This window comes from Gorilla gorilla, chromosome 13 (genome assembly GCF_029281585.2).
Source record: "Gorilla gorilla gorilla isolate KB3781 chromosome 13, NHGRI_mGorGor1-v2.1_pri, whole genome shotgun sequence".
Taxonomy (NCBI): Eukaryota; Metazoa; Chordata; class Mammalia; order Primates; family Hominidae; genus Gorilla; species Gorilla gorilla.
The window spans coordinates 61,546,191-61,568,503 of NC_073237.2; the positions used below are offsets into that span (position 1 = coordinate 61,546,191).

General features: G+C 37.0%; 1 protein-coding gene across 1 annotated transcript in view; it reads left to right on the forward strand.

The window, feature by feature from the left end:
- The first annotated feature begins 1,813 nt into the window (after window positions 1–1,813).
- Window positions 1,814–22,313, forward strand: part of LOC101142167 (histone-arginine methyltransferase CARM1) — a 167,136-nt gene continuing 146,636 nt past the window's right edge. The window contains 1 exon segment of the mRNA XM_063696218.1: window positions 1,814–1,865. Coding sequence (XP_063552288.1) covers window positions 1,814–1,865 — 52 coding nt within the window.

The following is a 22,313-nucleotide window of genomic DNA, read 5'->3' on the forward strand; positions in this document are numbered from 1 at the left end:
CTACTCAACTTTAGGGCAGGCTGCAGCTATTGCTTTAAAAATGAAGAGATCCCATGGACAAAGAAGTCGTTAGGATATGGCTTAGATAGTACGTTCACATGGAACAAGCACAGTCTTTGGGATAGACGAGACAGCCAGCTTCTAATACCAGTTTCTCTGCTTTGAGGAAAAGTATCTGAGTCTCATGAAGCTCAGTCCCCTAACTGTGATGTTGGAAGTGTTCCATGAATGTCTGGTTTTTTGGTCGTTATTAATTTATTCCTTGCTGCCTTTTAGTAAGGATTGAAAATGATTGCAAAGATGCATAAGGAGCAATACAGTAAAAAAATAAAAATAAAAAATAAGTGAAGAGGTTTGCTATGGGCTGTTTGTATCCTAAAATTCATATATTTGAAACCTAACCCCCAGTGTGATGGTATAAGGAGGTAGGACCTTTGTGAAGTTATTAGGTCATGAGGATGGAGCCCTCATGAATATGATTAGTGCCCTATAAAAGAATCCAGAGAGCTCTCTCCTGCTTCTGCCACATGAAGACGTAGTGGAATGACAGCTGTCTGAACCAGGAGGCAGCCCTTCAACAAACACTGAGTCTGCCAATATCTTGTATTTGAACTTTCCAGCCTTCAGAATTCCGAGAAATAAATTTCTGTTATTTATAGCCACCCAGTGTATGCTACTTTGTTAAAGCAGCCTGAACTGACCAAGACAACGTTGGGAGGATTATTATTTATTAATAATAGTAATTTCCTGTCATCCTTTTGCTCACCAAATCCTTATTGAATGTAAAGTACAATAGTTGGGCCTGAGGCATATAAAGACAAAATAGCCAAAAAGGCAAATTGTAAAGACCTATCTAGCATTTCAAGCTAATCTCAATATTTGCCTTAATGGAAATATAAGCAGTTTGTCCTGATTTGAAATAAGATAACTCCACAGCATGAAAGCTGGAAATAGAGCTTCAGAAGATACAGAAGGCATGAATGAGTGGCATGAGGGTGAAAGGGATAAAGGGAATCTCATAAGCCCGGACATGGATGTGGGAAGTGCTGGTTTATTTTGGAGGTGGTACATAGTTGGATAGGGCTAAAATGTGAGTTGGAGGTTGGGAAATCAGTCTGAGAAGGTAGGCTGCAGCCAGACCATGGAGGATCAACATGAACTCCCTTTTATAGACTAACATTTTCCAAAGGTCTTTATATAATTTTAGTCCTGAGGAATGTTTTCTAATAAAGGGATTTTGTGGCTAATAAGTTGATCAAATATTGCATATCTGCCTCTTACAGAAACACATGTGATGTTAATAAGTGTTTCTAGGAAAGAAAACTATTTTCCTGGGCAATGGATTTGAAAATTCTGGATTCAATAATGTTAAACAGTTTTATTGGCTGTTTTAGGACTTCTCAGAGTCTTAATAGTCTACAGTACATGGAAATACTAGTCCAAGAAACTCAATGTGGATAACATTTCTACAGGCAAAGAGGTGCCATACAAGGATACTGAGCACTATCCTACCAGTATACACTGTGCTAGTATCTTCCATTTCATCCTCAAATGATCCTCTCAGCCCCCATGAAGGATTAAGAGACCTATTTTACTTTTGGGAAAACTGGGGCTCAGAGTGGTTGCATTTTTTACCAAATCCACATGGCTAGTCAGTGATGGATTTAAGCCCAGTATTTGAGCTTATGATGCTCTGTCCCTAACCCTCATAATATTTGCTCCACTCACTATCTCTGGGGACAATGTGGAGGATGAATGGGGCACCAAAAAACTCAAGAAAGGAAAAATAAGAAAGGTAGGAGGATGCTTCAGCATGCGGCTGAGGAGTAATGAGGGCCTGAACCAGCGCAGTGGCCATAGGTGTGGTGAGAAGGGTGTGGCGAGAGTTGTGGGGTGATCCTGAGCTAGTGTGTGGTGCTCTCTCCTTTCCGTAACTGTCTCTGTGGGGCACTGTAAAGTGGTCGCTAGAATTGCTCTCACTCCGTCTTTAAGCTTTCACTCATGGTCTGGAATGGCCCTGCCTGAAGCCTTGCGGATCCTTGGCTTGGTTAGTCGGTTGCATTCAACTTGATGTCCAGCACCACATGACCTGGCTGCATTAAGCACTTCCTGCATTGCTCACATTTGAGGTTCTGCTTATTTGTTTCCGCTTCCTTCTCTCCCTGAGTGTGGTTTTATTGCCATTCATAATAAGAGCATGGAGAGTGCTCTTTGGATCTGACTCTGTGCACACTGCAGTGAAGTGATAAGTTTTTGGTTTAACTGCCTTGGAAGGATTCCTCTGGCAAATAATTTTCATCAGCATGAACCGAGCTGTATCACTTATTTATATGTCAATCAGATTTAATCTGCTCTCTCCTGAGATGCATGTGGGTCACGGATTCAGGGGTATCATGTGAATGCCTCCATTCTTACACACCAAAAGAGGTTTCTCTTTAATGTGACTAAGTTTATTGTTCAAATAGATATCCTGCTTTTAGAATAACTTGTTGATTTGAAATTCTAGCTATGCCACTACATTCTAACTTTCCCAATAAGATCACGCCAAATAAATGCTTTGAAAGACAGACGGAAACTCAGTTCTTTTAAGCTTTATTGAGGCATAATTGATATATGAAAAAAATGCATGAATTTAATGTATACATTTTGATGAGTTTGAACATATGCATGTACCCACAATGCCATCACCACAATCAAGGTACTAAACATATCCATCACCTCCAAAAATTTCCTTCTGTTCCTGTGTGTGTTTGTTTCATTTTGTTGTTTGGGTAAACACTTAACACAAGATCTATCCTCTTAACATATTTTCAAAAGCACAATGTCCTATTTTTAACTATAGGTACTATGTTGTACAACAGATCTCTAGGACATGTCTATCTTGCATAACTGGAACTTTATGCCCATTGAGCAACAGTTCGCCATTCCTGCCTCCCCTCAGGCCCTGGTAACCATCATTCTATTCTCTGTTCACTGCTTCTGTGAGTTTGACCTATTTTAAATACCTCATGTAAGTTGAGTCATGCAGTATTTTGTCCTTTTGTGACTGGCACATTTTACTTAGCATAATGGTCTCCAAGTTCACTGATGATGTTGCAAATACTAGAATGTTCTTCCTTTTGAAGGCTGAACAATATTCCATTGTATGCATATATCACATTTTCTTTATCCATTCATCCATCACTGGACATTTGGGAATTCATCTATTCATCTGTTGATGGACATTTGGAATCTCAAGTCTAAAGATGATTTTTACCCTATTCTGATTGTCAATGGAAATAACTTATAAAGCCAAAAACTATGGTCCACTCTTATTCAATACAAAAGTTCCACCGGGGTCTGATGTTTTAAAGAATAGTCTTAGTGAAAAATATAGGGCTCTAATTTAAGATTTATAAATTACAATCTTGATTCAGATCATTAGCATTCTTTTTCTGTTGCTTTTAAATTTTACTCAATTGTAAATTTAATATATGCTAATGGCATAAAATTTTCAAGATGCAGGAAAACTCCAAAAGGATGAACAAAACATCACCACATGGATATCATTACTTTTGATATTTTGTGTATATGCTACTGTAAAAAAAACAAAAAAGATTACCCTGCAAATATTTTGTCTTTTTTGTTTTATATTACAATATATTGTTAATATTTTCTCATGATCATTTTTTAACTAAATATTTCCAATGGTTGAATGATACTGTTTCATGTGTAGACTGCCTTTATTTAATTAGTCTTCTGTTTGAACATTTAGTTTGCCTCACATTTGCACTGTTATACACTTTGCTACAGCAAAATGTTTTATCAGACACTGTCACACATTACCATAATAATTTCTCTAGGACAAATTCCTATAGATTTGTGAAATCAAATATTGTAAATACTGTTAAGATTTTTGACAGATATTAATAAATTGCCCTATAGATCAAGTTATAATGATAATACTCCCACTAATATTGTATGAAGGTGCCAATTTCCTTGAATATTCACTAATTTGGCATATTAAACATGTTTAAAAGAGTTAAATTTACAGGAAGAAAACAACCCCATTAAAAAGTGGGCAAAGGACATGAACAGACACTTCTCAAAAGACATTCATGCAACCAACAAAGATGAAAAAAATCTCATCATCACTGATCATTAGAGAAATGCAAATCAAAACCATGATGAGATACCATCTCATGCCAGTCAGAATAGTGGTTATTAAAAAGTCAAGAAACAACAGATGCTGGCAAGGTTGTGCAGAAATAGGAACACTTTTGCAGTGTTCATGGTAATGTAAATTAGTTTAACCATTGTGGAAGACTGTGTGGTGATTCCTTAAAGATTTAGAAACAGAAATACCATTTGACCCAGCAATCTCATTACTGGGTATATACGCAAAGGAATATAAATCATTCTGTTACAAAGATACATGCACGTGTATGTTCATTGCAGCACTATTCAAAATAGCCAAGACATGGAATCAACCCAAATGCCCATCAATGATAGACTAGATAAAGAAAATGTGGTGCATATACACCATGTTATACTATACAGCCATAAAAATGAACAAGATCATGTCCTTTGCAGGGACAGGATGGAGCTGGAAACCATTATCCCCAGCAAACTAACACAGGGACAGAAAACCAAACACCGCATGTTCTCACTTATAAGTGGGAGTTGAACATGAGAGCACATGGACACAGGGAGGGAAACAACACACACTAGTATTTTTATATGGTTCACATGTTAACAGGCCAAATGTTATTCTTCCTTAGAAATTGCCTCATAATATTATTTATTCGGTTATTTGGGAGCTTTTTCTCGTTGATGTATACAAAACTTTTCATTTGTTAAGATAATTTTGAATACCTTTTATATAACTATTTCCCAAGATGTACATTTTCCTGATTTTTGTATTTTAAAAAGTTTAATTCTTTGTCAATTTTTCTTTATATATTTTGCTTCTGTATATACACTTAAGCCTTCTCTTTCCTAAGATGTGAGAAATATTTCTCTATAATCTGCCTTATTTCTAAAACGTCTACTTATTCTTTAAAAAGGCAATGTTTATTTGGGTTTAAGTTGTTAGGAAGGAATCTGTATCAGGTAGAATTCAGCTCAATTTCATATGAGAGGAAACTCCCAAATCACGATGTCTTTAAAAATATTGAAGTGCAGTTTTCTCTCACATAAAATAAGTTCCGTAGTTAACCAGTCCAGTGTTGGCTTCAGGACATTTTTAGATACTGACCTACCCTTCAACTCGCTAGTCTAGTCTACCTTTCAGCTCCCACTCATATTAATGGCCATAGAACGGCTGATAGAGCTCCAGCCATCACATTTGCTTTTGAGACAGCAGAGTTAGAGAAAAGGGGAAGAAGGGTGGATTTCCTCCACTGAAAGAAAACTTCCCCTCTGCCACGAGACTAAATTTCTTTATTATTTATTAAAAAATCAATTCATCCTATATTGACTTGAAATGCCATTTTTATAAAATTCTAAATTATTTGATACAGTTATTTCTGTTTTTATTTTCCCTCTGTTACATTCATCTCTCTGTCCACTAATGTACTGATACAACACAACTTTCATTTATAATCTGTGATAATATTATATCTGGGTTTTTGTTCATTTCACTCCTATCCTCCAAAAAAAGAAATCCGTAGGTTTTTTTTTTTCATCTGTTTACCTTCTGGAACAAAATTTAGAAGCATAGAAAAATTTCCTCACAAAAACATTGAACTTCTTGTTGGAATTACAGGTAACTTCTAGACTTTGCATTTATTTGTCTTTCATGCATCGCAGATTTTGTAGTTCTTTTCTGTTTATGTGGTCTGGTCCTTCACATATCTTGCTAAGTTTATTTCTAATTGTTTTATAATTGTGCTGCTATTTAAAATAGAATTCTTTGAATTAAACTTTTTATAGCTTTGGGTTTTTTGCAGACATGTAGAACTGTTGAGTAATTTTATTTTGTAACCGGTTCCCCTTACCAGCGTGAATAAGCTTTAAGTTGATTCTGCTGATACTTTCAGATCCATGATCAAACCATCTCCTTTACAATACTTAGACCTTGTTATAGTTTGGATTTTTGTCCCCTCTAAATCTCATGTTAAAATTTGCTCGCCATTGTTAAAGGCAGGGCCTGGTAGAAGGGATTTAGGGCATGGGGGCAGAGCCCTCATGAATGGCTTGAAGTCGTTCTCACAGGATTGAGTTCTTCCTCTTACTTCCCTTGAGATCTGATTGTTAAAAAGCATGGCAACTCCTCCCCTCTCTCTCACTTTCTGCCATGTGATTTATGTACACCAGCTCCCCTTAGCCTTCTGCTGTGAGTAGAAGGCACCTGAAGCCCTCACCAGAAACAGTTGCTGGTGCTATGCTTGTACAGCCTGCAGAACTGTAAGCCAGATAAACCTCTGTTCAATATAAATTACCCAACCTCAGGTATTGCTTTACAGCAAGGCAAATGGGCTAAGACAGACTTCTTGTTTATTTTCACGCCTTATTACATTGGCTACAATGCTCAGCATAATGATCATTAGAAATTCTAAGAACAATGTAAATTAATAGAAATTTCTGCAAACTTATTGGTCTTATTTGTGACTTTAAATGAATTTCAAGGTTAAGTCCAATATTGATCTTTGGTTCAATACAAATTTTTTTTAATAAAGATGTACCCTAAATCGCTTAAAGTTTATTTTTCAATAAAAAGCTGTTGTTTTTTTCTTGTTCTTTTATTTTTCTGCATTGATAAAATATTGTACATATTTTCCTTTGCCATGTTAATATGACACTAATATTAATGACTAGAGGAGCTGCTAAGAGTATGAGACCTGGAACCAGTCTGCCTAGGTTCAAATCCTGACTCATTTTAGTTTGTTTGGGCTGCTATAACAAAATACCATAAACTAGGAAGTTTGTAAACAAGAGAAATTTACTTCTCACAGTTATGGAGGCTGGAAGGTGCTGGCAGATTCAGTGTTTGGTGAGGGCTGGTTCCCCACAGACAACACCTTCTCACTGCATGCTCACATAACAGAAAGGGAAAACAAGCTCCCTTGTGCCTATTTTATAGGGCATTAATCCCATTCATGAGGGCTTTGCCCTGATAATAGACTTACTTCCCAAAGTCCCACCTCTTAATCCCATCAAATTTCAGGTTGTAATTTCAACATACAGATTTTGGAGAGACACAGACATTCAGACCATAGTACTATCATTTACAAATTGTGTAACTGTGGTACTTCTCTTCATGCTGTCACAAGTACTTCACTTGTAAAGTGGGGATTAGAGTAATACCTACCTCAGGGTTGTTAGGAAGATTAGGTATTCACGTATGCATGAATAGGTCTTAGAACAGTGCCAGACAAATAATAAATGTGAGCATCATCATTATCATGACTACTTTTGTTGAACCTGGAGTAGCCCTATATTATCATACTGTACTATTATTTTATTTATCTTGTCATTAGTAAAACCATAGTTATGGAAAAGTTAAATCATACTACCAAGGAAATAAAGTGAGTAAGTGCTCTAACCCAGATGCAAAGCTGTGTTGTCTCCATTTTGCCTCAATATTCCTAATGGGACTTAAGCTTTATTTTGGGAGTATCTTTGTCAAGTTTTATTATTGTATTACATTGGCTTTGTAAATGATTTAGGATACATTCCATCTTTTCCTTTGCTCTGAAGCTGTTTAAATAGAAGAGAAACTACCTCTTCCTCAAATGTTTGATAAAATATTGTTTGTGAAACCATCTAGCTTCAAAGTTTTCTTGGACAAAATTCTATAGAGTCTTTCCATTTTTTTCCTCAGAACCCGGCCAAAAAGTCCTGATTTACACCCAGGGAACCAACCTGTAGAGAATGTGTGTTGGGTGTAAGGCATTGAGGTGGGGGCTGCTGACAAAAGGCCACGAATAAGGCATCTGAAGGAGCTTATCAACTAAGAGGGTGATAAGACTGGTTCAGAAATAGAAGATAACAATGTATGGCAAGAAATGAATGTAATGAAAGCTATGCTTAATTCCTGGTGAGGTGATACTCATAGGCCAGAGTGAATCTCTACCTTTCAAGGTAGAGCTTAAAATGGGCTTTTAAGAGTAGCTAAGATTAAATAGAAAGGGGGATGTTTATACCTACTTATAAACAAAACACCACTTTGAAAACAGGATCCTAGAACTCATATACCGAGAAATTTGAAGTCCCTTTCTTTGTCCTCCTCCCCCATTGACCTTCTTTTTTTTTTTTTTTTTTTTTAACTTTTCAAGGGAGGAGATACATAATGCAGAGCAATGGGAACAGACTTTGAAGCAACACAGACTGGGGTGAGCTGATACAGAGACTTAATAACCTAGGGTCCTAGGTTTCTATATGTAGAATGGGCATAAGAAACCCCACCTCATAATGTAGCTGTGAGACACAAATGAGGTAAAGGATTTGAAAACACTCAACACAGGCAGTTAGCTGCTCAGTTCTCCTAGATTTCATCATGTTTACTATGAGCAATTGTTGTCAATCAAAATAGAAACATTAACTGTGGTAAATCAAAACCTTTTAAAATCCCTGCTCCAATCTCCCTATGCAGACCAATGTTTTAAGACTCATTACTCCATCTGCAAACCACACGGAACCACTTATTCCTGGACCTGTCACATTCATTTGTGATACATTTATTCACTAGCCTATTATATAGACTGTTTCCCCATCTTCCTTATATTTCCTTTTTACTTGGCAAGCTCTTACATTTCTTCCAAGGCTCAGATTCAATGTAATGTCTCCTATGAGGAATCTTCCAGGCAAAATTCATTGCTTGTTTTTCTGAGGGACCATAGCATTTTGAATACACCTCTTCTCCTTGCGCTGTGCACTCTCTCAAGGCTGTGGCTACAGTTTTTTATTTTTGCACCTTTCCTTAGTGCCAATTGACAGTGTCTGGCCTATATCAGATGCTCATAAATGTTAGTTGCATGTGCATGTAAGAGTCAATCTCCAAATCAAGATTGCAGATGTCTGCTTTCACCATATCTACTGTGGGGCAAAAACCAAAATGAATTTCTAGAACAGCTCTTGACTGTGAAGTTATTTTATGTCTTTTCATTGGCAGCTCCCACTTTTTTTGTTAGTATAGCTGGTGAATCTACATCAGAGCAACTCTCCTTGAGTGGGTGACTACAAGAGGATAGTTAATAATTTCTAGAACCACAAGGAGAAATCTGTTGATCTGATAAAAACTCTACTCAGACAAGATGTAGACTCTACAGTACTTGGTTATCTTAAAGAGACTTTCACAATGAAACTACATTTACATTTGAGAGAGGCAGCATTTCAGGAAAAGTAGAAAGAATTTTACATTCCTATGGAGAAATACACTCTTCTAGATATATTATTATAATGGGGAAAACATTTTTTATACACTAATAGATCCAAATCACTTGCCAGTGTTAAAAAAAGTCAACTAAGAATACCAAGTTTTTGATATTTTGTTATCTGTAATGCTCTTTTATTCTTTTTATTTCTAATGTGGTTTAGGAAGCTAAAAAGGCTTCAGTGACTGTGTTGATTCACTTGTTTAATTCAATGAGCATTTAAAAATTATAATCTATGTGCTCAAAACAGATATGTATTTGATAAGAAAGAGTTGGGATTGTAAAAAGAAAAAGATCTATTACTCCTTTTCCTGGAAGTGCTAGCAACAATGGACTCTCTGACACCTCGTTGCTTTTCTGCCTTGAATTACAGGGGAGTTGAAGAATTGCCAAGACGGGAGTTGTAAGGAAATTCGAGGGAGTAGTAGGCTCCTAGAGAAGTTGTTAGAGGCATGGCACACTAGTGCGCTCAATACAGAATGAAAAGTTACTTACTTCTGATTTGAAAATATTGCTCATAGAGGTGTTTAAAATTTCAGTGTGAACAGGGCAACTAAAGTCAATAATACTTTAAATGTACATTTTAAAATAACTCAAAGAGTATAACTGGATTGCTTGTAACACAAAGAATAAATACTTCAGGGGATGGATTCTCCATTTTCCATGATGTGATTATTGCTTGTTGCACGCCTGTATCAAAGTATCTCATGTATACCGTAAATATATACACCTACCTTGAACCCATAAAAATTGTTGAAAATTAACATATAACAAACAAACAAAATTTGGCAGGAGGCAGTGCCTTTTTCAGACCCAGGGGTCAAAGCTCTGTAAAAATAACTAAATAAATAAAATAAAATTTCAGTGTGGCATCAGCTTCAGCATTTATTTCTTTTTCTTCTTTTTGCTTTGGTTATGTGTAGAAGGAAGGATGTGGAAGAAAGGAGGGAATGGTTAGGAAAAAATCTTAAGGCTGGCCTGGAGGCTAGAAAGATGAGCATAGCTTGCCTTTTTATTTTGTTTTATATGGTGAATAGGCCATGTGCATCTGAACTGGAGTGATGCTGATGTGGTTTCAGTCAACTAAACAATTCTGGGTCCCTTTTGTGTACCAGGTCCTGCAGGGGAATCAAAGATGAGGAGGACACAACTCCTGCCCTTGGGCAGACCAACGTCTTGCAAAATGTATAAGACTGGGGTACAAATGGGAGAATAAAATAACTGCTGTAAGAGAGGTGCAATGTGCTGTTGGTTTAGTGGAGTGAGGGAGATAACACATGCCAGTTGGGTGCAATGCCAGTTGGGTTCCATGGAGATGGTGGCATTTAAAATGGACATTGATAAGTTAGGTAGAATTTTCATTAGCAGAAAGGGAGTTTTGTGTATCACTTCAGAAGTCCATTCTTCCCAGTTCATATCCCTACCACTACCATAATTATAAGTGCTTCTTGGAGAGCAGCTAGGAGTTGTTTTGTCTAGAATATGGCATGTTAAGGGGGAAGGGAGTTGGCTGGGCCGAACCAGAAAAAGGGGCAGGTAGGGGGCATGGGTTACAATTCTAGGCAGGAGAGATTGTACTTTAATATTCAGTGGGGACCTTTGAATGTTTGAGGACAGCATTTCTGTAATTGCACCTGTGCTACGTTAATTGCAATCTGGCAGTTTGGCATAGGATGAATTCATTTTCAATGGCAGGAGCAGATAGCAGTGGAGAGACTATCATGGTTGTCCAGTTGAGATGCAATGAGACCACAGAATGGACAACATCAAGGGATTCAAGCAAAATGTTCTTAGACCTTGCACAAAAAGCACAATCCATAAAGAGAAAAATTGTTAAATTGAACCTTATCAAAATTAAAAACTTTAGGTCTGTAAAAGATTTTATTAAAAATAATGAAAAGATGAGGTACAGAATTGGTAAAAACATTTGCAAGCCACATACCAGACAAAGGGCTAGTATCTAGGCTATGTGAAGAATTCTTAAAACTCAACAGTAAAAAACAAACAATCCAATTTGAAAATGGGTAAAAGACATGAACAGAGATTCACCAAAGAGGATATACAGGTGACAAATAGCCATATGAAAAGATGCTCAGCATCGTAAGTCATCAGGGAAATGCAAATTAAACCCACAATGAGATATCACTATACAACTATCAGGATGTCTAAAATAAAAAAACAGTGACAACACCAAATGTTTCTGAGAATATGGAGAAATTGGATCATTCATTCATTCATTCATTCCCATTGCTGACGGGAATGTTATGTGGCACAGTCACAATGAAAAACAATTTGGCGGTTTCTTATAAAACTGTAAGTGTGGTTATCACACAACCCAGCAATTGCACCCTCAGGTTTTTATCCCAGGAAAATGAAAACTTATGTTCACACAAACTTGTGTATAAATGTTCACAGCAATTTTATTAGTATTAGCCCAAAATGGAAATGACCCAGATAAATGGTTCAGCATTTGAATGATTCCACAAACTGTGGTAAATCCACATCATGGAATACTACTCAGAAATAAAAAGGAATGAAATATTGATACATGCAACAACTTGGCTGAATCTCCAGGGAACTTTGATACGTGAAAAAAAGACAATACTAAAAGGTTATTTACTATATAACTCCACTTATATAACATTTTTGAAATGATCAATTTTTAGAAATAGAGAATAGATTCGTGGTTGACAGAGGTTACAGAAGTAGGGTGGGGTGGGAAGGAGGTGGTTTAGTTATAAACGGACAACATAAAGGATACTTGTGAGTATCTTGACTGTTGTAGTGAATGCACAGATTTACACATGTGATAAAATACACACATACACATAGAGGCATGCATATATGATTACAAGTAAAACTGAAGACATTTGAATAAGATTGGTGGATAGTATAAATGTCAATAACCTGATTGTGATAGTATACTAAATGTTATCATTGCAAAATGCTAAATATTACCATTGCAAGACATTATCATTTGAGGAAACTAGGTGATATGTACACAGTAACTTCATATTTCTTTTGTACAGCTGCATATAAACTTACTGATCTCAATAACATTTTCAATTAAAGTGTAAATGCAAGTGGACTAAAGTTTTGATAGAATATTTTTTCCTCCAAATAGTAGAAGCTTTCATATAACACCTAGATTGGATTTGGTCATAGTCTAGATCTAGTAAATGTTAAAGGGAAGACATCATTCTGCATGACAAATGAACGGAAGTGGCCCTGAGATAGAGACTAGCACTGGCTGACCCTCATTCTAGTCCTGCAATACATGGGTATTAACAATACATCTGTATTAACCAAGGGAAGTAATTTTATATCTCTGAGGCTCCGTTTCTCCATTTGTAAAATTGGGCTAGGTTGTCTGTAAGGGTCAAGTAGAGCTTTGACATTCCAGGATGGTAGGGCATATCTGGGACATCTTTTCTCTGTACCATACTCCAGCCAGCATCTGCCTGGGCAGCTTCTCTTTTCTTTTTTTAGCCATTTCACCAGCACCCTTTCTCTGCTCTCAAGCACTTATCTTTGTTTTAACAAGTAACCTCTTACTTTTCTTCCCTGTTACCCATCAGCCTTCTTCCCTTGCATAAGGTATTAAGGCATTAACCTACTAGAAAGGAGCTTATGTTTTAGACAGAAAAGGTTCTTAAAGAGTGGAAAGTCCTAAAAATGAATTTTAAATGGTAGAATTTTCAGGTAGAATTTCAGAATCCATTTGAGCATAATCATTTTGGCAGGGCATGTCTTCCCAGCTGCACCTATCTTTTGTGATCTTAGACAAGTTATACAAATGTATGTGAGTCTCAGTTTCTTTATCTGTAACATGGAGCTATTATGACCTACCTTCTGTAAACTGTTTATATTATGTTCCCTTTATGGTATCTGTGACACAGAAGCATGCAAAAAAACAAAACGCTTGCAATTCCTTCTGCTTCTCTCTCAAGTGACTCTCAAATAATAGAGTGTCTGACAAGATTGGCTTTGCTAACTTGATGTTCAGTTATAATGACATCACTTTTATTTTTCCACTTAATCATTTTGAGGCTCTTTTTAACCACATTAAGTAAACATTTTCCTCAATGTCTCTCTCACTTTTCATCTAAGAACTTCAAGGTTTTACTTATTATGAGGGGCCAACCCTACTTTGGCCAACCCTACTTTCAAGCATGAGAAAGCCAAAGGGCCTGATTCAAAATTGGTCTTTCACCAATTTTGGCTGTCATTGCTACCAGTACTAGTGCTGTTGCTTTTGAAAGCTGATGCCCCACAGTCTCGCCTGCCTTTATCCAATTGTTATGGTTACCTGCAGTGGCAGATGGACTACCAAGCTGTTTTGTGCAGATGTTGAGACTGATGACCCCACATACACCAACAGGCTATGCAAATGTTTATCGCTTATGTAGATCTCTGACAAGAGCAGGGCAGACTTCTCAAGCCGTTCTGAATGGCTTGAAAGAAAGCAAGGAAAGGAGACTGGCCTAGGTTTTTATTGTGGTCAGGAGGTGGGACCAGGGTGGAAGTTCCTGCACGTGGGCAGGGGATTGCCTATTTGAATCAGGAGGGATAATCTAGGCTTTCTTATCAGTTTACCTAGATGTGGGGCACAAGAGGCAGATGGAGGGGTGGGGCTTAGAAGCTGTCAGCTGACAAATATCAAAAACTGAAGACCCCTCATTTCCGCATGGCTATGCAGGGAATCTCTATGTGTGCACTCTCAAGGTAATAACTCATTGGCTGGCACTCAGCTGCTCAGTACTATGCCTGGGTATCAGACATAAAGAAGCTTCCAGATTCAGCCAAACTGTGCCAGAATCAGAATACCACCAAACCCCACAATCTGCTGTTGAACCCATGCCCCTGGTCCAGACTCTCCCTTTCCTCATGGTGAATTTCTCATTGGAGAATTCACTGGCTTTTCCTGTCAAAGGAATCTGCCCACCTTGGTCCAGCAAATCATTATGGTAATATAGCATTTCAAAAAGAATAGAGTCTGGGGGTTCAAGGCTTTTCTCTTCAAAATGCATCTTGACCTCTATGCAAATGCATCCACTTAGTTCTCTACCTTCTCTCCCTACACTTGTTAAGAATGTGGCCTCTGGAGTGAAGCTTCCTGGGTTTAAATCATGGATCCACTAGCAGCGGTGTAATCCCGGGCTGGGAGATTAATCTCTGGATACTTCAGATCCGCAGTCTATAAAAAAATGGAGTAACATTTCCCATTTCAGAGGGTTTTCAGGATTACATGAGATTAGGTACATGAAGTGTCTTTCACTGTGTTTAGCATAAAGTAAGCACTAAGTAGATGTTATTTATTATTAATTTAAATTGTTTTTTCAAAATAACACATACATGTAATCAAAAATCAAATAGGACTTTAGAGCTTATAATGAAAAATGGAAGTTCTTTGAACCATCATTTCTCCTGAGTTCATTCCCTAGAGGCAACCATTTTTAGCTAAACTAGCTGTTTTCTTTTTTTCTAGTGTCGACTCCATTTTCTAAAGAATATGATGATATTTGCTGATTTATCAGTGTTGGACATTCCCTAATGACTCTGGTGGGTGAAAATTCAACACCCTCACAGAATCCTCATAGCCTCACTTCTCTTCCTGCCCCTTTCCAATATGGTTTTATTGTAATATTTGTGCACTTATGCAGATATCCTTCATTGCAGCTGCGAAATTTCCTATCTTGCAAACGTTTTTTGTTTAAAGCTTCGACCTGTGACATGGCTGTCATCAGGATACTTTCCATTACTCATTCCTCATACTGGATATTAGAGAAAAACCTTCTCTCTGTTTTTTCCACTTACTTCTCTGTATTGGTTATTATTACTGGGATGTTCTCCAGTAGTTTCCTAATAAAAGGTTCTTGGGAGGTAAACCATTTGAATTATTTTATGCCTGGAAATGTATTATCCTACCTTTGCATGATTGATTGGCTAATTAGGTATAGAAAATTATTTTACCCTATGATTTTAAAGAAATTCTTCAATTTACCTCAAGCCTCCAGGGTCACTATAGAAGTCTGCTGTCACTCTATTTCATTTCTTTCATCTGTGCCCTATTTTCTTTTTTCTTTCTCTGGAGGCTTTTAGGATTTTAATTTTATCCCTGATGCTCTGAACTTCACAACAATTTGCCTTGGTATATGTAATTTTTCATTCACTGATCTAGATACTTGAGGAGTCTTTATCATATGGAGACATGTGTCCTTGATTTCTGAAAAATTCCTGGTTTCTTTGCTAAATTCTTCCCGTCTGCTTTGTCTGTTCATTCATTCTGAATGAATGAATGAACTTCTATTGGTTGAATAGTGGAACATCAAAAGTAAATCTTTAATATTCTTCTCTTTTCTCTCATTTTTTTTGTCATTTTTCTTCTTGTTCTATTACTTTATAGGTGATTTTCTTGACTTACCATTTAATTCTTCTACTGAATGTTTTATTTCAGCTACATTTAAAAATTCACTGTTTTTCTTGTGCTTTGTTTCTTTTTCATAGCATTCTGTTGGTAGTTTATTAACACAATATTTTTTCCTGATTTCTTAGCTTCTAAAATGCTACCTGACACTTAGCAGGTGCTTAATAAACAACTGTTGAACGAAAAAGACTTCTATATTAATTATATTAAATTTTCTCTACTGTTTTCTGTTGGATCCTGTCTCCTTGAAGTTCTATTTCTGTTTTTGCTTTTCTTTTCATTTTGGAGGCTTTCCTCAAAGAGGTAGTATACTTTGGTTGATCATTCATTTTGATGTGAGGTTCTAAGAAGCAGTTTTGAAGTTTTGATTATTGGTATGACTTCTAGGCTTCACTGTAAGGTAATCTGGTGACTAGCTGCCTGTACCAGATTTTTACTGCTGCTTAACAAACTACCCCAATCTTAGCGGCTTAAAATAATAACCCAATATTAGCTCACAGTTTCAGTATGTCAGAAGTCTAGCAAAATGTAGCTGAATTCTCTGCAGGGTTTCAGAAGGCTGAATTAAAAATTCTGGCTGGATTGAGCTCTAGTCTGGAGGTTCTGAGAAAAAAAAATCTGCTTCCCATCTCATCTTGTTCTTAGCTGAATTCAATTCCTTGTGATTATAAGACTGAAGTTCCATTTCCTTTCTGGGTGTTAGCTGGGGTTGCTTTCACCGTCTAAAGGCCACCCACATTCCTTGTTCCCTCCGTCTTCAAGCCTGCAACAACATGCTGAATTCTTCTCATACTTGAAATCTCTGACTTCCTGTATTTAACCTATAGACTCAGATTTAAAGGACTCATGAGTTTACCTCAAACTCAGCTAAATAATCTCCCAAACCAAACCAATAACAAAGCCAAACAACCATTTCAGTACTCGTAATTGGTGGCGATATTATTAGTATCTGTATTTTGAGATTGACATATGCTCTTTAAAAGCCCTCTTTCCATCTCTTGTGGTAATCTCATATTTGGCTCAACCTCTTGTCTCAACTCTAAAACCTCTTCCAAATCTTTCTTTTCTGGTTTATTTTTCCATTCTCTTCATTTCTCCTCTGCTATTAACTTTTGGCCCCTTTCAATCCATTTTCAGTTTTTCTTCACTATCATCACTTCAGCAAAAAAACAGAAAAACCTAAAATCTAATCTTAGAAACAAAATTCTGCTTACTAGGTAGAGGAGTGCAGAAGCTGTGAATATGCAATTTATTACTCTTTTTGTCACCTCTCATAAAAAACTGTGTAATATGATTAGTATCGACAGCTAATTTTAATATTAGGATTCTTGGGAGTTGAATCATGCATCATGGAAGTTTCTTTCTTTTTGGATTATGGAACAAATCTTTCTTTTCATTCATTTTCTGTGGTTGTTTATTAAAAATAATAACTGCACAGTTATCTATATACTTTACTCCATCTGTATAAGTACTGCCTATGTAATTATTTTTAGTTACCCATTTCTAGGAAATACAGTCCTTAGGTAGACTAACTTCCTATTTCTAGATAGGGAAATATTAAGAGGGTCACTTAGCGTAGAGTTTGCATCTATACCATGTTATTAGGTAATGAGTTCTGTTCTGTTTTGTATAATAATTTATGAATAAAAATATTTTGTAGAACTCCTGTTCTAGACTTTGCCTGATATCTAATATTCTTGGTCAACTAGTGTTGTAGTTTTCCTATGAAGATTGGACTTTTGCCTTTGTATAGGCTGAAAGGAAAGGGGTATATATTTAAAAAGTAGAGAAATGTTAGTTAAGAGAAGCAAGGACAATACTCTTGACCTTACCCCGTGGCATTTTCTGTGGTTACTCATCTGCACTTGTAAAATGAGTGAATCCTGGATTTCTTGGTGTGCCTTTGGAAGTTTTGTAAGATGAGACTGAGGGAGAGGGTAGAGTAAGGGGTCTGGAGTCACCATCGTTATAATTTTCTTTGAGAGACCTCTGGGCAAATGTGATTTTTCGTCAAGGCTCTGGGCTTTCCTGAAGCTGACTAAGTTCTGTGCACATGGACTTTTTATGCTTGTTCCTTTGCTGCTACTTGGCAGCTCAGGCCTTGCCCTTTGAAGAAGTAGCAGAGTGCTGCTGATGGAAGCAAAGTTCAAAAGTAAAATGATAGCAAATACACAGAGGCAGTCAGCCAATTGGGCCACCGAAAAGATGAAATGAGATGACTGTGAAAGGGAGTCAGAGTGTTCTGCAAATGTGGTTATTCATAGTTATTCATACTAGTAGCAGCAATAATAAAGTCATAGAAAGATAGTTGCCCTGAGCCTCAGCCTAAGGCACCTGGGAGAGAGTCCCCACCACTTCATTCTCCATCAGGGTTGTGGCGTGTCTTGTTGTTGGATTTATGTGTGTTCTGCAATAATTTTTAAATCATATTTCATTTTTCTAATGTAAATTTTTTACACTAAAGAAGATACATTTCTCATTTGATAATATATTTTCCCTTAAAATAGCTGCACTTTAATCTTGATTCCATTAGTTAACAGAAATCATTTAGAATGTTTGTTTTATGTATTAACCTGGTTAGTACAGGACAGAAAAAAATATATAACACAAGAAGTTATACGATTAGCAAAAAGACATGGGAAGGGGTTCGTTCTTAGGGAGGATTAAAAATGGGAATTAGGCCAGGCATGGTGGCTCACACCTGTATTCCCAGTACTTTGAGAGGTTGGGGTAGGCCGATCACTTGAGCCCAGGAGTTGGAAAGCAGCCTGGGCAACATGGTGAAACCCCATCTCTGCCAAAAAAAAAAAAAAAAAAAATACAAAAACAATTAGCCGGGCAGGGCGATGTGTGCCTGTAGTCCCCGCTACTCAGGAGGCTGATGTGGGAGGATGGCTTCAGCACAGGAATGGGAGGTGCAGTGAGCTGTGATCCTGCTACCACACTTCAGAATAATAGTAATACTGGATGCAGTAATTCCTTAATAAATATGTTTAAGTGAAGTACCAATGAATATCTAATAAATGAAAAAATTAAAAGAATGAGACTGGTGAAATGCACTAAATGGTAGTTTGTTTTTTGTTTGATTGCTTTTTACCAAATGAAAATAGTTTTCTCATTTTTTTTTCTGATTGTAAAAATAAGTAGTCACCTACGAATTTCAAACAAGGCAGAACTGTATAGAAGGAAAAATTAAAATGACCCCAAATCTCTCCATCAAGAGGGAACCACTGTTGACATTTTGGTCAGTATCTTTTTTATTATTACTATTATACTTGAAGTTCTGGGGTACATGTGCAGAACGTGCAGGTTTGTTACATAGGCAAACACGTGCCACGGTGGTTTGCTGCACCCATCAACCCGTCATCTACATTAGGTATTTCTCCTAATGATATCCCTTCCCTAGTCCCCCACCCCCTGACAGGCCCTGGTGTGTGATATTCCCCTCCCTGTGTCCATGTGTTTTCACTGTTCAAGTCCCACTTTGGTGAGTATCTTTTTAAACAGCTTTCTTTTCTTTTCTTTTTTTCCTTTTCGAGACAGAATCTCGCTCTGTCGCCCAGGCTGGAGTTCAATCAATGGCTCGATCTCGGCTCACTGCAACCTCCGCCTCCCATATTCAAGCGATTTCCTGCCTCAGCCTCCCGAGTGGCTGGGACTACAGGCACCCACCATCATGTCCGGCTAATTTTTGTATTTTTATAGAGACAGGGTTTCGCTATGTTGGCCAGGCTGGTCTTGAACTCCTGATCTCAGGTGATCCGCCTGCCTCGGCCTCCCAAAATGCTGAGGTTACAGGTGTGAGCCACGGTGCCTGGCCTTAAACAGCTTTCTGTGAAGATAAACACAAAATTAAATTGTTACTAAGATAGATAAATGCTGTCTGCAACCTGAACATGGAGGTATACTGTATTCGATTTAACCAACTGTGTTAAGTGATGGACTCAGCTTCTTTGAATTTTCTAGTAGTAAACAACTCTAAGAACATCCTTGAATATGCATCCATCCACACTTGAAAAAGTACAGCCTGAAAGAAATAATGATAAGTAGAATGTCTAGCAAAGAATATATAAATTTTAAATTTTGATTCATAAGGGCAGAATACATTCCAGAAATACAGAAATGTACAGTTCCAATAATAGTCATTCACTGTTTTCTTATATCCTCTCAAACATTTGATATTATCAATATATTTTTAAAATTTTAATGAGATAAAAAGACTTCATTTTTAAAATTTATTATTACTGAGATTGTTTTTTCACTGTTTTTGCTATTAGCATTTTTCTAGTTGCTAATGCCTCTTACTAACTTTTATTCTATTTTTATTTTTACTTTTTTGAGACAGGGTTTCATTCTCTTGCCCAGGCTGGAGGGCAGTGCCCAATCACAGCTCACTGCAGCCTCCACCTCCCAAGGCTCAGGTGATCCTCTCACCTCAGCCCCCACGGACCACCACACTCAGTTATTTTTTGTATTTTTAGTAGAGATGGGGTTTCAATGTGTTGCCCAGGCTGGTCTTGAACTCCTGGGCTCAAAAGATCCACCAGCCTTGGTCTCCCAAAGTGCTGGGATTACAGGAGTGAGCCACTGCACCCAGCCTCTTACTGACTTTTCAATAGGGATGCTTGCCTCTTATTTTTTAGAGCTAATCGTGTATTGGGAATATTAAGTCTTTATATATGTTGAAAATATTTTCCCAGCTTATCACTGTTTTTCAATTTTGTTTAAAGTATTTAATTTTTTTTACATAAGTATATTTTAAATTTTTGAATAGTTACTTGTATTTTCTGGATTTTATGGCATGCTTGAAAATACCTTCTCCACCCATATTTTAACAGAGGATAGGGAGAGGTGAAAAAAGAGAATAATATATAGACATTTTACAATTTATAAAAATAGCAAAAAAACTCAATTTATATTTTAATCAAATCACAACAAAACAAACAACTACAAAACAAAAATTCTGAGCCTTTCTGGATAAAGAAAATTGAACCAGATAAATTTTGAAGGTTTTTATCTCTTCTGGGATGGTACCAATACCTGGAGAAATGCTTTTACTCATTCAACAAATATCTGTTAAGTATCAGGCACTGTGCTTTAGTTTTGACTCAGAAAAAAAAGCATTGATTCTGAAAATAAAGTAAAATTACTACTGCCAGCAAAGAGCTTACTGACTACAATAGTCATGTATGTACAAGGCACAGTAGGAGCCTAGAACCCGCCTCCCTTCTTTATCTTATTCTACTTCTAAAACATAGGAGGAACAGTTGGCAAAATGCTAAAAATTCTAATTTCCTGAAAAATATTTCTTATGATTTCAAGAGAACATACTTAGAAGAGCCCCAAAGTCCCTTCTTCTGCATCTGCATCCACAGTTACTTCCCTGAGAGGAGGCAATGTTGCCTTTGAGACATTGACTGGGCTGTAATACTTAAACCTGTAATCATGTTTGATGCCAGGAAAATGTTTTCAAAACTCTGCACTATTTAACCAGCCAAGACATTTTGTGAAAAATATTTGTGAATGATTTCATCAAGAGATACTCGTTCACTTGAAGTAACAGATGAAAGCATTCGAAAATATTTGGTCATCTTAACTCTGTGTATGTGTGTGTGTGTTGAGTGTGTGTGCATGAAGGTGCGTATGCTCATGTGTAGCAGTAGAATTTTACATATAATCATGTTTTGAAGTTAATACACTTTCTGTATTTGATTTTATAAGAAAGAATGAAAGGACTTAAGAATCTATCTTGGTAGCCGGGCGCAGTGGCTCATGCCTGTAATCCCAGCACTTTGGGAGGCTGAGGCAGGTGGATCACCTGAGGTCAGGAGTTTGAGACCAGCCTGGCCAACATGGAGAAACCCTGTCTCTACTAAAAATACAAAAAAATTAGCTGGGTGTAGTGGTACATGCCTGTAATCCCAGCTACTTGGGAGACTGAGGCAGGAGAATCACTTGAACCTGGGAGGTGGAGGTTGTGGTGAGCCAAGATCGCGCCACCGCACTGCAGCCTGGGCAACAAGAGCAAAACTCTGTCTCAAAAGAAAAAAAAAAAGAATCTATCTTAAAAATGAATGAAATAATAATAATCCCTTATTATTTTAAGTTGTTTAGAAATTATTTTACCTTTATTATTCAGTCTTCACCAAAGCCTATGAAATAAGCACCAATATTTTCATTTTACATGATTGATTAAAAAATATGACTCAGTGTGATTAGGTAATTGAAGTTCCTGTTTGCTTTCAAAGGTAAAAGTAAAGCCCCAAGTTCATTGCTGTTTCTACCACACTACATCACACTATGCTAAACGCCTGTCTAACCTGTAAAAGGAGGTTTAGCAAGTTAGTTCTCAGCTATCTAAGCTCTGTCTTTATCATGATTTCATCAGCACATTGTGGTAGAAGGAACATGAACTTTGGAGTCAAATACTGTTCAGTTTAGCCTAAAGCTGCCTCCTTGTAAATTCAGCCTAAAGGTTTCTCTGGACATAGTGAATTGTAACGTAACGGGATGTGTGAACAGACTGTAAT